At 36.3% G+C, this 16,250-nt stretch overlaps 1 protein-coding gene across 3 annotated transcripts in view; it reads right to left on the bottom strand.

Moving 5' to 3' along the window:
- si:dkey-34e4.1 (carboxyl-terminal PDZ ligand of neuronal nitric oxide synthase protein) overlaps window positions 1-16,250 on the bottom strand; it is a 90,174-nt gene that overhangs the window by 72,133 nt on the left and 1,791 nt on the right. For all 3 annotated transcript variants that reach the window (XR_008837836.1, XM_056458046.1, XM_056458045.1), the window contains exon 2: window positions 11,712-11,783. Coding sequence is in view for 2 of the 3 variants with exons in the window: in XM_056458046.1 (XP_056314021.1) it covers window positions 11,712-11,783 (72 nt within the window). In the remaining variant the exon portion in view is untranslated. The remainder of the gene's footprint in view (window positions 1-11,711; window positions 11,784-16,250) is intronic.

The raw sequence follows: 16,250 nt of genomic DNA on the forward strand, positions 1-16,250 counted from the left end.
TCAGAAAAGTTCAAATGTCTTGTAATAACATCCCTTAACACTTCAGGGTTGAGTAAGCTATAAAGGGTTAAGCTTAAAAAGGACAGTCTGAGATGTAAACAATTTGAAAACTTTATCAAGTGGATCATGAATTGCCAACCATTGAAAACATTAACCCTCAACCAATGTGATAATTGATAATATAATTGGTAATATAATATGACACATAATATCATACACATGTAACTATTTGACCTATACTATCCTTAAAATGACAGTGGAAGATGAAGGAATTAAGATCTAAAATGAAATATGAGAAATATATGTTTACTGCAACACTTGAACTCGGACATAATTTTAATATGCTACTGAAATCGTTATTTTTTCACAATGTAAATGAAAAAGAAGCATATAGGAATTGGACAGGGACATTACATTTTTGAAGGGTGGGTTATTGATTAGATGTAAGCAGATCTAAATGTGATCCTGAACTTGAATGTAAGTAAGAGACAGGTTTTAAGCAGACTAAATTATTAAAGAGTGATGGAATCATTTCTATGGTATCATATACTGTATAATTTCTAAACTTTACGGGGGGAGAAAGCCCAACAGAATTGAGTTGAATAGTTTGTATCACCTTGATCCACTCTGCAGACCAGAGCATGTGACAGGTTATGAATGAAAGTGGAAAATATTTCTTAATTACATAAAAACAGCAGATGCCTATGTTAAGGATACATATAGATAGCATGAAAACATGCTTTGGGGCAACCAGACATCACAGCGGTCAAATGGACAAACCCAATGTTGGGTTAAAATTTTCAATCAAATTTAAATGATCATTTTTAACCCAATGTTAGGTTACAACAACCCTTTTTTTGAGTGTGAATATAGATTTGCAGTTGGCCTTTATCAATTGGTCAACTATAAAATCTTGAAAATTATCAAAATAACTGACTCTACTTAATACATCTGGGAATTAAAAGCTTCAAATCAGAGACTTCATAATACACACGGTATATAAAATAATATTACACATTTATCTTTCAAAACACACTCTGTCTGCACTACTGTACATTCATAGCTTCAGTCTACATATTAGAGCCGTTGACAAATAAAAGCACAATACAATTATTGCCTTAATTACATTAGACCACATAATTCCCTGGCTGAAATAAATTGCGTCTCCTAAATGGAAAAGACAGGCTGATGGAGTACACAAAAGAAAGAGGGAAAATAAGGAGGGACAGAGTGCCAGATACAACATTTGGAGGCATGGTTATGTGTTGTTTCCTTTATTGGAAGATACTTCTTTCCAGTTATTTATAGATCTGATGACATAAGACCTAAAGAGCTGTCAGTCACATAACAACATTCTTAAGTGACATTCTGCAGGCTGACCTTTAACCTGATCATACAGGGACAGACTAAAAGAGAAAGCTGTCAACTTATGTTTCTTCTGTATGGTCTCAGCGAGGGTCCTCAATGGAACCACACAATCTGAAACAAGCCAGCAAAGAGCAATATTTTATTTTACAGTGTATATATCAATAATGCATATTATGATGCATGATGCTCCCCAAGCCTAGAGTGGGCCTGATAATCAAACGTATTTCAGTCCAGTGTTTGATATTAGATGGGAAAAAGCTGCTGATTTATCAGACTTTGATCAAAGGGACCTCAGAACTTCAATCTCAAAAATGGCACACATTTTGGATTCATAGGCTCCTGTTGCTAGTGTGTTTCAAAAGTGGTGCACAGATGATCAAACAATGAACTGTCGTTTATACATGTCCACCCAAAGTTCACTGATACCAAAGGAGAAGGGAAAATCTTGAGCAAAGTTGACATCAAATTCAGGGCCACAATGCAACAAATCACCAGCAGCTACAAAAGTGGTGACCAGGCCTGTAAACCCAGAAATGACCCAGCCAGGTTGCTGTGGTAACTGTAAATCACTGGCAAATTAAATGCATGAAATGGGCCCAAGATCATCAAGATGATTTAAGATGATTTAAAAAATCTGATTTGCCAAACCTAAAATCCTGGTGCATCGAGTCAATGGCCAAGCACAGATATTGCAATTACCAACAGAGTGTATGGCACCTTTGATACACTGTTGGACACACAAGCTCATGGAAACAGTTTTATGTTGGAAACAATATTTTCTTGGAGCACATTAAAAACACACACAGAAAATAGAAAAACAGATTCATATGCTTCAATTTGCATCACCACGTGACCACTATATGGGAACTGGATGTTGACATTTTGGTCTCAGAAATCACAGAAGCCACCTCATTAAATTAGCGCCTTGCTTTGTGACTTTAAATGCTTTCAAATCTGTGGTTCAGTTCATTTGTTCCAGACCAAGGGCAACAAATGATACACTGTAGCAATTTTCTGTCATTTTGGATCCTTTTCACACCACACTGATTGCTTTGGTCCAAAGCAGTTAAAAAGAACCAAAATGCAGTTATGTGACAAAATCCACATTCCTCATTGGCCAGATGTTATTGAACGCATTTCCTAAACTACTTTTTGATTGGTCAGAATTAACATGTGGGAAAATGCCAATGGAACTCCCACATATAAACAAACTGGTAGACACAAAATGTCGTTTTTTACTATGGAGGGACGGCTGCGCAGGCTGATTGTATCCCTGGTCATAAACTTTATAGTTTGTATACATCACTTTAGATAAACTATACATTTGGAGATTGCTGCAGCTGGAAAACAATGTTTTAATGAATTGCAAACGGTGAAGCCGCATTGCAAGTCCCTTTAGGAGGAGGAGTGAATAAATTTTTCTAAACTGCGACATGGTCATCTTCCGGAAATATTACCAACGATCCATCAGGTCATGTTTTTACCTCTCTCTCTGTTTAAAATTGTTTTCTGTGAGCTTCTGCAGTAAAGCCTACAAGTTTTCATTTTAAACATTCTCACTGTGCTGAGTTGAGTCCTCGAATTTGAGAGAATGTGGCTTGAACAGTATAGTTTGGTCTGTTCTAGTTCGGAACATGTTCTCTCCACAAACTAACTGCTACAGGGTTCGTTTTTGGTATGCTTTTGGTGTGCACTCGAGTACGATTGCTACATTCACACCTGCCCAAACGAACCGCACTAAGAGGGAAAACAAACTCTAGTTCAATTCAACTGAACTAAATTAGGCAGGTGTGAAAAAACCTTTTGTGTGGGCTGAGGAAGTTTCTACTTATCAATTGGTGGAAAAATATTGTGGAAAGTCAAGATGGGAGTGATATAATAATTATATTATTAGACATTATAAACCAATAATATATTGTATATTGTCATTTATTACTGTGTAAACGCTGAATTTCCAGCATCATTAGTCCAAACAGGGTCACATGAGGCTTTAGAAATCATGTTGGAGCTCAAGAAACACGTATTTAAACCATCTGTGCCACTTAACAATACTGTAGAAACCATCATCATTTAATCATCATTACTATAAATGTCTTTACTGTCACTTTTGTTCAGCTGATTCTTATGCTTATCTTCATGTGTATTTTCATGAATATATTGAAAAGAGAAAAAAAAACTATAATTGTGAAACGATACACAAACTCTCCACTAATATTTAACCTTGAGATGAACAGCTGTTCATTCAAAGATACTATTATGTATCCTCATAATAGAAAGCTTCCCACTGTATAAACTAAGCTATCATTAAGTATAATTTTGTGGTTTCATGTCCACAAATGTATATACATTTATAACAGGTAAAGAGAAAAGGCTAGTCACATCAGGGCTTGATTTAAATGTGACTTGTCGTTCAAAACACCATACGCAGATAGTTTTGAAAGCCTGTTTCTTGACTTACATAAAGAGAAGCAGCTATAGACCATTTCAATGTGGCAATGTCACTGGCACATGAACATTTCCTGCTTGTTGTCAAACTATTGCATAACTGTAACAAGAGGCAAATCAATCTTTTCTTAATGTTAAAACAGCGGCCATATCATTATGTATCAATATGTGGACCTTTCTGGATTCTCTGAAGCTATAGACATTAAAAATGTAAAACAGGAAATAGGTTAGTAACATTGGTATTGTTTACATCCCTCAAAATGGTCAATACAAAGAAAAAAGAGAAAGAAGATGCAAAGAAGGTCAGAACTAATGATTTACTATTGTTTTTAGCAGTATTTAACAAAACATGAATTCGAGACTCATCTCTGAGGGAACCCACTAACCTAGAAAAATTCAGCAGTGAAAAAAATTAAACAAACTGACTCTGACATTCCTCTAAAGGAACCAGAACAATCGTATCACTGGACCATGTTCAGAGGGATAAACTTTCTCTCACCCAAAATCAAGTCCATAATCCCATAAGCACTGTAAACCCCATAAGGTTGGCATAACAACAATTTTTTAAGTTAACAAACTTGAAGATTAAGTCAGTATAATCATTCATTCATTCATTTTCTTGTCGGCTTAGTCCCTTTATTAATCTGGGGTCGCCACAGCGGAATGAACCGAAAACTTATTCAGCAAAACTTATTTGTTTTACGCAGCGGATGCCCTTCCAGCTGCAACCCATTGCTGGGAAACATCCACACACACTCATTCACACTCATACTCTACGGCCAATTTAGCCTACCCAATTCACCTGACCAGCATGTCTTTGGACTGTGGGGGAAACCCACGCAAACGCAGGGAGACCATGCAAACTCCACACAGAAATGCCAACTGACTCAGCTGAGACTCGAACCAGCGTCCTTCGTGCTGTGAGGCGACAGCACTACCTACTGCGCCACTGCGTTGCCCCATTAAGTCAGTATAATTTTTTTTTATGATATTTACCTAAACATGTTCATTATAATTACTTTTAAATATTGACTAAACTATCTGATACAATTTGATTGTATAAACATCAAATTAACTCAAATGATTAAATCATCATAAATTTCCAGCAACGGCAACTTCTATATTTTATATAAGTTTTATGCCTTGAACTGAATAGGCCAGTATAGAGATCAGACAGGACTCGGAGAGGACATGGAGAAGAGAATAAAAACATTTCACATCTCTCACTAGATTAATCTTGCAAAAACACACAATACAACACCTACTAAATGTTTCAACATTTATCCTGATTATATAGTCTGACGCAGTATGACTATATAAATCTGCTGCTGCAACTCATTCTCATATGCTAAAACACTAAAACCCATTGGCTTCACTAAGTTCTCAGTTGCCTGACCTCATTTTACACTATAATAAATGCAGGGTTCCACACAATTCATTCATGTTGTCCCAACACAAATTTATTAAGTTAACTTAACACTTTTAACAAATTTATGTGGATTGAACATAAAAATTTAAGTTCTCCCAATGAAATCTCAAGAATTGTGTTTTAGCTCATTTTAAATAAGTAGTTTGAACGAGCAAAAAAAATATTTTTTGAGTAATTGTGCAGTCTGTTGTCACTACCTTAAACCACTTCACATGGTAACACAATGTGCAGATCTTACTTAGACTTTCAGCAAAACTCTAAACGCATTCTGCACTCTAATGCACACATTATTCATACTGGTAAACACAAATACCAACAATCAAATACAAGAGAAATAGAGAAATGATGTCATTGATTAAACACAACCACTTCAAACTAATGTCACGTTTTTCAAATGATGTGACACAACCGATATAAGCAAACAGGTTGTTGAAGGTGTCTAAGCATGGTTAGAAGAAACAATGGGAGAGGATGAGTGCAACCAAGTTTGTGAACTTGTACCTCCCTCCATACTCACCTTTCCTGAATCTGATTGAGTAGTTTAATGGAAAGTGTATGATAGACAACCCTACACCAGAGTAGATGTCAGAGTAGATGTCAGGGCAGTATATGGCACACAACAGTCCTCTTGCCCCATTGATTCAGGAGAGAGAATATTGCATTGCATGTGATGTCGAAGAAGTGTTCTGGCCTGACTCAGGCCAAAGACAAGAAGCAAATGTTGTCCCTTTTAGTGTTGTATACACTAGTACAGTGTATTGTAGGCTGTATATGCTGTTCAATGAACAAATTGTATGGCCCTGAACATTGAGAATTAAATACCTGAGAACTGTTTTAAACAATGTGTTTTCTGTTTTGTGTTGTAATGTTTACTGACTGCTTGAGAGTGTATATCATTTTTATATCATTGATTTTGAACACAGGTAAAACTGTCTTGAGGCAAAAGTTTCATTTTGCAAGAGAAGTCTGAGGTTTTGTTACAGTTTTTTTTATGATTGCTTACACGCTAAAATGTAGCTTTTCCCACAACTAGCAAAACCTTACACTCAAGAAGCAAAACACAAGGCTAGAATTGAACAACAGTAAGCACATAGTCAGCTTCACACTTTTAAAACATTACACACAGTGATTTGCAAATCACTAAACACACTTGGATGCTTTTGACAGAAATTTTTCATGACGGAATTTCCTTGGAATTTCAAACCAAAGGCATCCAAATAAACACATACACGAGCCAATTGGTTAAACACAGCCATTAGGTGTGCAGGCACACTGATGCAAAACTGTAAACACACCAATCAGCTGGAACTACAATAAAAAGCAATAGGTATAAACTATTACAGCTTTTTCCAATTGCTAACACACTAAAGCTGCGGTCACACTGGGCTTTTCCTCCCATAGACTTCCATTCAGACATTTACATTTAGTCATTTAGCAGACGCTTTTATCCAAAGCGACTTTCAAATGAGGACAAGGAAGCAGTTACACAACTATAAGAGCAGCAGTGAACAAGTGCTATAGACAAGTTTCAGGTGTGTAAAGTCTAAGAAGCAAAGCATTAGTAAAAATTTATTTATTTATTTATTTTTTTTTTGGAGAGAGAGAGAGAGAGAGAGAGAGAGGGCACAGTTAGTGATATAGCCAGAGAGGCAGTTGCAGATTAGGAAGGAAAGTGGAGACTAAACAGTTGCGTTTTTAGTCGTTTTCTTGAAGACAGCAAGTGACTCTGCTGTTCTGATGTAGTTAGGGAGTTCATTCCACCAACTGGGCAGATTGAATGTGAGAGGTTCGGGAAAGTGATTTCTTCCCTCTTTGGGATGGAACAACGAGGCGACGTTCATTCACAGAACGCAAGTTTCTGGAGGGCACATATATCTGCAGAAGTGAGAGCAGATATGAAGGAGCCAAGCTAGAGGTCACTTTGTAAGCAAACATCAGAGCTTTGAATTTGATGCGGGCAGCAACTGGCAGCCAGTGCAAACAGGTGAGTAGCGGAGTGACGTGTGCTCTTTTGGGTTCATCAAAGACCACTCGTGCAGCTGCGTTCTGAAGCAGCTGAAGAGGTTTGATAGAACTACCTGGTAGCCCGGCTAGCAGAGAGTTGCAATAGTCCAGTTTGAAGAGAACAAGAGCTTGAACAATGAGTTGAGCTGTATGTTCAGATAGGAAGGGGTCGGACCTTTCTGATGTTGTAGAGTGCGAATCTGCAAGATCGAGCAGTTCTAGAAATGTGGTCAGAGAAGTTCAGTTGGTCATCAATTGTTTACTCCAAGGCTTTTTACCATTTTGGATGCAGTGATGGTTGCTCCGTCCATCTGGATTGAAAAGTTATGGTGAAGAGTCGGGTTGGCAGAAACTTCAAGCATTTCCGTTTCGTGAGGTTAAGCTGGAGATGATTCTCTTTCATCCAGTGTGAAATGTCTGACAGGCAGGCTGAAATGCGAGCTGAACCGAGGGATCGTCAGGGTGAAAAGAAAGGTATAGCTGGGTGTCATCAGCATAATACTTCCATTCATACGCACGGGAATGCGTCAGACCGGAAACGCAGGGTCATGCGTTAAGTTTCGCAGCTCGCTGCGGTGCAAAGTTCAAGCTTGGCGAACTCTGATCTGCGAAACCGCATCACTTGGCTGCGTGAGACCAATCGAGCATCAAAACATGACCTCTCTTGACAGAAATTTAAAATATTGAGCAATCGCTCGCTTTTTTAATGTCTAATCATCTTTTCGCAGCGCCGTACGACAGAATTTCGCACACACAAACTCTGGTGTGACCGTAGCTTAAAATGACATGCTCAGCACAATTATTTAAACTGACGCACAGAGAGCAAAACTCTTTCTCAAGTCTACAAAATTCTAAACACATTTTCAGCTTTACACACATTTTACATTTCAAAATGACACTTTTTTCAATGCACAGTTCTCTGCATAAGACACAACAACCTGACATCAAGTCACATGTTTGCCAATTTAAAACACTGCCATTCAAAATGACACTACATGAGCTAATTGACCAACTACATGCACCACCTGGTCAAACACCTCAATGGTTAATTGTTAACACTTCAATCAGGATGTAAGCACTATGAAGAGACCACAGGTGAAAACCTTTTTTTACAACAACATTGGAAGACATTGTACAGAGAGGAAGAGGAATAGGGTGGTTGAGAATAAGAGGGGGAGGAAGAGTGAGAGGTAGGGGCAGAGCAGGTAGAGGACTTCATGGCCAAATAAGAGATTAGCTGCATCTCAAATGGCACACTATACACTATGCACTCATGCACTATGTACTTATACACTTACACACTCAACAGCATAGTATATGTATGTAGTGTCGTCCCAAATGGAACACTAGTGTTTTTTTACTAAGCGGAAATTCAAATCGTTTCCCTGATGACGTTTGAGGGTTGCCAAATCAGAGAAATAAATGACCAAACTACCAAATAATACCGGCCGTGAGTACTGCCGCATTCACCATCGGGAGGCGCTATAATCACTCTCGTAGGAGAATTTTGCTTTCACCATCCAAAATAAATAAAGTTTTCCAACATGTGCGCCCGATAGCTCCGGCCCTTCCGCTACGTGAGCAAAGCTGCGGTCGTTGAGTGCGTGAAGTGTCCATCATTCCACACTTCCTTTTACCGGCTGAATGAGTGCATCATCCGGGTAATTAAAGTGCACTTATTATTTTTAGAGTTTTCAGTGTGAACACTACTTACACTATTTATACTACAAAATGGCGTAGAATAGTGCATAAGTATGCGATTTGGGACGCAGCTAAACACTTTAAAATGAAATCAGAGCAACCTTAGTAGATCATGTCATCAACCATGTGCTGACAATGCGTGAGGCTAGACAGAGTGCAGCCAAACTTGAGTTGTTTTGCTGTTGCCTCGGTCATCTGGACCTTTAGACTGGAGAATAGGTAGGTAACCATAATTTAGTATAAATGTAGTATAAATGTAGTATCAGTTGAGTGACACCTCTTTACTTAGTTTGTGACATCAGCCATTTATGAACTGTACAAGTTTCCTGTACAATGTACTCTACTGTGGGGGAAAATATTTAGCCTGCATTGTCCAAGCCCTATATATATATATATATATATATATATATATATATATATATATATATATATATATATATATATATATAAAAGTAAATAAAATAATAAAATAAAATAAATAAAATAAAAAATGTTGCAACAGCATGTATGTGTATCTGCAAATATTTCTCAGCATGTGAACAATCTGATACATATTTTAGTACAATGGCAAAGCATTGTAAAGTTAGGGGTGCTTTTCATTATGCCCAACAGTGTGTAGTTGGTTAGGCAAAAATCTGGTAATATGAATGAAGTGTTTGCCATTTCATGCAAAAGTTTGATTTTGATAATGCTATGTGTAGTTTCGGTTGCAGTGCGTCATTTTGCAGGATATATGAGGTATTTTGCAGTTTTGGTGTGTGGTTTTGTGAATTGTGTTAAGTAATTTGATAAAACCAGACTAGTTTGACAAATTGTGTGTTAGCAATTGGAAAAAACTGTAGTCTTCAATAAATATGTTTACAGTAGTACAGCTATAAATATTAGTCTTCAATAAATATAAAAGGCAACGTCCTAGTAAGAGGAAGAAGAAGCACGAAATTTGCTATTGAAATATATACTGTACATCACCAGAAAGCTGAATAAATAAGCTTTACATTGTTGTATGGTTTGTTAGGATAGGGCAATATTTAGCACAGTTTGGTAAATACAGTATGTTCATGTACTTTATAGCAATTTCTCTGAAACAAATCAAACCCAGATTATATCAGTATTAGTGTTTAAGATTGATTATAGCAGTTTGTAAATGAAGCAAACAGATTTATATTGAATGAAGCTTGTGTGTTCTATATGGTGTTACAATTGTGTTTTGTTATACTGTTTTAAGGTTCTGAATGTTCTTAAAGTGTTTCATTTTGCAAAAGAACTGAGGTGTTCTGCTGTTTGTGTGTGTGGATGTGGTATTTGTGAGTAGAGTTTTGAAAAAAATGAGCCTTAATTTTGAAATTGTGCTTAAGCAATCATAAAAACTGTCATGGTGCTTGAAGACGAGGCTTTGTGTTTACTGGAAAATGGAGCAAGGGTTCAGAAATTGTGTTTTAGCAATCGAGAAAAACTGTTTTATAATTGTTTTTGAGTTTACAAATTGTTTTACTTCTATTAAATGTGAACCTTCGCCAAAATCAGGAATGTATTGTCATTTGGCATTTGAAGATTCATTCATTCATTTTCTTTTCGGATTGGTCCCTTTATTAATATGGGGTCGCCACAGCGGAATGAACTGCCAACTTATCCAGCATATGTTTTACGCAGCGGATGCCCTTCCAGCTGCAACCCATAACTAGGAAACAACCATACACACTCATTCACACTCATACACTACGGACAATTTTAGCCTACCCAATACACCTGTACCGCATGTCTTTGGACTGTGGGGGAAGCCCACACAAACGCAGGGAGAACATGCAAACTCCACAAAGAAACGCCAACTGACCCAGCCGAAGCTCGAACCAGCGACCTTCTTGCTGTGAGGCGACAGCACTACCTACTGCGCCACCGCGTCGCCCGCATTTGAAGATTTGAAAACAAAATATGTTGCTTTTATATTTAAATGCCACACTGTCTACAACATATTTTAAACATGTTTTAAGCATATCTACATATTAATACTTATTCATTACATATGCATAAAAATATGTTGCATCAGTTGTAAACAGTAAGAAGTTCTAAATGTGTGAAGAGAAGAGAAGAGAAGAGAAGAGAAGAGAGAGAAGAGAAGAGAAGAGAAGAGAAGAGAAGAGAAGAGAAGAGAAGAGAAGAGAAGAGAAGAGAAGAGAAGAGAAGAGGATACGGTATAAGCAGAAACGAAAGGTCTATGAAAATCTTGCAGCTGAAGCACTTTGATCTCCTGGCAGGCCTGTCACAAACTCTAACGTTAACAAGTCATTCCTGCTCCACATGATCAAGCAAACAAATCCAACTTAATTTGTCTTAGAAGTGCCCTTCGCTCTGAACTACGAGGTTCTGTCTGAGTGCAAGTACATATAGAAAACTAGCACACACACACACATTTACTGACCAATCGAGCAAAATAATGGCAGTCATCTCCAATTTCCGTTTGCTACAAACCCACAGAGGTCACTGGTGGGAAATTACAGAGCTTTCAGTGCTCCGCTCTTTGGGATCTCTCTTTTATCAATGCACACGGCATGAAATATGAGACCTCAGGTGAAGAAATACTATCAGGATACACCCTAGACTAAGCACAATGTGATAAATATAGAGGAACAGGCTGTTTGTTCCCCAGCTAATGAGTCTTACATTGCAAAAGACGTGTCTGTGAAAACAGCTGCTGTGGGCCAATCAGCAGTGATTACTCAGCAGCACTCAGAGTCTGTCTGTAAATTTAAGTGACTGGATGACTTACCCTGATTCTTCTCATAGCAGCGACAATCTCCATGCGACTGTTGGGTCTTGGGACATCCAGACTGCCAACATACTGCAACACAAGAATGAATGTTAGATGAAGAGTGTTCTGAAATTAACTGCAACTGAGGAATTGCATAGTCTAATATTAACGAGGCAGCCTCATTTGCACAACACACATACAAACAGACTTTCTAGGTTAATGAGTAGCCCAATTTTTCTGTCTCTATTTATTTTTAAATCGATGGCTCTCAGCTGGTTTTGCTTCAACACCCACATTTAGACAAGTGGTGCTGGTCAACAAAAATGTCCTTAAAGGGGTGGTCCACTATGAAATCCTATTTTAAACTTTAGTTGATGTGTAATGTAGCTGTGTGAACATAAACAACTGATCTCTGAATGTAATACGCTGTAAATTCAATGCAAAAGGAGCTTTTACAGGGTTAGCTTAGCAAAGCCTACAGCAAATGAATTTTAGGGGCTACAAAAAATACATTCAGGTTTATTAAGTCATAAACCCTTCAAGTTACACACATACATCCTACGCAGCAAAGGGGCGTGGCCAGAGGTGCTGTAATGTTATAGCAGAGAAAGCTAAAATGCCGTCCAAATGCTGCTATTTCCACAGAGCTTGTTCTGTTTCTGTATTTGGGCTTCTAAAGTACACGACACAATGAGAGAAATGCTTACAATTTAATTTTAATTATGTTCCAGAGAATTATAAAATATATAGTTAGCATTTGACAAAGGAGAACTTCCAGAATATCTCCCAGTTCAGTGCTGGATTCTGCTAAAAACTCCTCAAAGAAGGAGCAGCTCCAACCATAATAGGCGAAGCTGTGGATTGTGAACTACAACCTGTAATTATTTTTATTTGTTAAAATTGATCTATTACATGAATAGTGTCTAGTGTTAACTGTATGTTGTAGTGAGGACATAAACAGGATGTAAACAACAGGAAATGCTGTTTGGCACTGCTAACAATTTAGCTACAAATTCATATATATTTATCAGACAGTATTTACACAACGGCAAAGCATGTGCTAGTAGAGATGGGACGCTTCCTTGTGATGTGGAGCCGATCCGCGAATCACAGCACATTATGTTAGCTTACCAATCAGAGCCTCTTGAGAGCCAGCCTTTCTGAGGAGCTGAGCAATATGACAATCGTTTTCATGTTAACTCAGTTGCTGTATATAATCAAAATAAGATATGAAAAAATAATAGGATTTTTTTTACAAATGAAGCATGAGCGCACATTGCTTTGCAACACATAAACACAATCAAGCCTTAAAAATACACTCTGGACCACCCCTTTGAAAGTTAACACTAAAATTGATCAATTTTACCAACTGCAGAGGCCAAATAGGCACAATTATTTTAAAATGTGTACATTTAATGATAAACTGTACATATTTTCATTGCCTTCATTTTTGCTATTTGACATATAAGATCAATTTGGTTTTATAATTAGATTCTAAAGTTCCTGTCAGAAATGATTCATGATAAGTGCAAAATGATTCGAAAACTGAAAAATCTAAGTTTATTTCTAATCTCAAAAACTTTTAATTCATTTTAATTAGATTTATTTTCCAAATGTTTCTAAAAATACACATTTACAACAAGTACAAGCATATAAATATTTCCTAATTGTATTGTGTAAAATTCACAGATCTCACAGGAATTGCTCATAAACTCAAGCTACTCTATTTTATTCATGAAATGTCAACAGAGCTCAGCATAAATGAGTACACCACCTTTTAAAAATGATTATATTTTTCAGTGAATATAGCCAATGAATTTGAGTTCTTATAAACAAAGCAGTTTTATTAAACAATTATAGCAATCAAAATAAGAGTTTTGGTAATCTAACATTGAAAGATAAGCTTCTCTTGATGTTTTTCCTGATTTTTAAAATGTTATTTAATATTTTTATTTAAAAAATGTATTTGGGTGTACTAATTCTTGGACTTTCATCTATGATTTTTTTGTTAGATTAGTTATAGCTTTGGCTTTGGTACTGACTAATCTATATGCCCATGTATACCATTGTATAGCATCCTATAAAACACTGTACATACAATGTTCTGATTAAAACTATTATAATATTCAAAACCAGATATATTTAAAGGTTAGAAGAAAGCATAAGCTATCACAGAAGATGTTCATGTTCGGGTTCAAATCAAATTCATGGCACAAAAATGAACATTCTATATCTACGACATCCTCAGACCAAACATTATAGTTCTTAATTGGGAATAGTGCTACTCTATAGCTGCAAATGACATGCTTAACCAATCTCTGTTTACAAACAGCATAGTGTCGTTCTTTCATGCCTGTAATGACCTGCTCTGGTGAGATGTTGACCTTAAACACTTATCTCCAACTTCTAAAGTCTAAATCCAGCTGAGAGAGACAGCAGTACTGACAGTTCAGCAGAAAATAGCAACTTATACAGCTGATTTAAGCTTTGAAAGACAAGAACGCGAGACTGCAGTCAGACTGTGTGACTGTGAATGGTTCTAGGTCTTGGCTTTCCAGCTTTGGCCAATAAAATTCCTGGAAGATAATCCTGCATCACAAATCGGAGCTAAAATTACTCAGCAATGGGCTTCTGAGTGGCTCCGTATACAAAGCTTTAGGTTTCTTCAGGCATTTAGCCGTCTGCAAATTTGAAAGGCTTACAGATAAGCTCCTTGGGAAAACACCAGTATTTGTGACATAAATGAGACAACAGACTGTTATATAATATTAAAGAAATGTGCAAGCAAACATGCAGATGTGTTTAAGGAATTACCATGTTAAAAATAGACAGAAGAGTTATCTAGGAGCTTGAAGGATGTGCTGACGGACTGTAATGGACGCAAATCAAATATTTATCAATGGTCATCTCAGCAAAAATGACATCTGATGGAGATGAACTCAGTAATTTGGCAATTTTCAGATATGATGTTTTATGTTGTGCATTGAATTGTTCAAGTGCAAAAAAAAACATGATTTATAGAAATAAATCAAACTGCATTTAATTTTTGTAATAATCAGAAATCTTGTTTTTAACTCTTGGACTTTGATCTGTGAATTTTTTTGTTAGATTATTCTAGTTTTGGCTTTGGTACTGACTAATCTAGTGTATATGCCCATCTATATTATTGTAAAGCCTCCTATAGGACACTGCACATACATGTCCAGATTAAGATGATATAATATTCAATACCAGATATATTGAAAGGTTAGAAAGCACAGAAGATGTTCATGTTATGTTGTGCATTAAACTGTTTAACACTGTAAAAAATGCTGGGTTCCACAAAATTTACAATCAAAACAAACAAAATTTAATTTACATCATAGCACTGGCTTCAATGTGGCATATTGTCCCGTCCAATCCTGAACAAAAACATTTATTCTTCAAAAACCTCACAAGCATTAACTGGAAATTAATGTTTAATGTTCAATGAAATGTTAATGATCCAATGTCCAAGTCAAATCTAACCACAGCTTCTGAAGAAACCAAATACCCTCCAGAGTTTTAAAGACATCCCAGCTCAGTTAAAGTACTACTGTAACCAGGCATGCAGCCATTAATGGGAAAGTTGTGCCAAAAATAGTGCATGAGAGAAAAAAAGCTCTCTACATACAGGTCAGTCACTTTTCTAGCTTGGATATATTAATGTAATCAAAAATACATGCACTTCTTGGAAATAAGCATGATGAATATTTTCCAGTAATTATTCATAAAAAATTAAAACTTTTATTACATTACACTTTTCTTGACTTAAAGGTGTAGTTCATCCCAAAAGGTTTTTTTTTGTTATCATTTACTCACTCCTACTTGTTACAAACTTAAAAGAGTTTTATGTACCAAAAATTTTTTTTTATTTTGAATAACATTTGTAACCACAGTTGAGTGATTGACTTCTAGGGCTGCACGATATTGGAAAAATTGAACATTGCGATATTTTTTTATTTTGCAATTTATATTGTGATATGAATACAATTTCACCAGATGCCTTAATTTGGGAAAGAATTTATAATGTTAGATTTATTGGGCTGATTCTGAAGTGAGAGTGGATCTCCATAAAATCTAATACACAATCTTTAACATTTTTTGGGGTCCCCGACACATTTTCGTTGTTGTCTGTGCTATTTACAGAGCATTTCTGTATTTGCATGTGTTGTTAGTATTTCCATGCATTTGTTTAGTCAGAGATTGATGAATTAATATATACTATTTGCATCTCTATAAAATTTAATAAGCAATCTATAAACTTTTTAGGGTGCCCTAACACATTTTCATTGTTGCCTGTGCTATTTGCAGTGCATTTCTGTATTTGCATATGTTGTGAGTATTTTCATGCATAACAATCTATAAATACAATCAAGAAAAAGATACAATTGAAATAAAGTTTTATCATTACCACAGTCTAACAGTATACAAGTAAAGTAACTGAATGATACAAATAAAATAATTCAATAAAAATAATCGTAGTTAAGGTCACTTGCTTTTAAAATCATTATACAATCGATCACATGCATCAAAAAC

The sequence above is a fragment of the Danio aesculapii genome, chromosome 5, assembly GCF_903798145.1.
Source record: "Danio aesculapii chromosome 5, fDanAes4.1, whole genome shotgun sequence".
NCBI classification, from domain to species: Eukaryota; Metazoa; Chordata; class Actinopteri; order Cypriniformes; family Danionidae; genus Danio; species Danio aesculapii.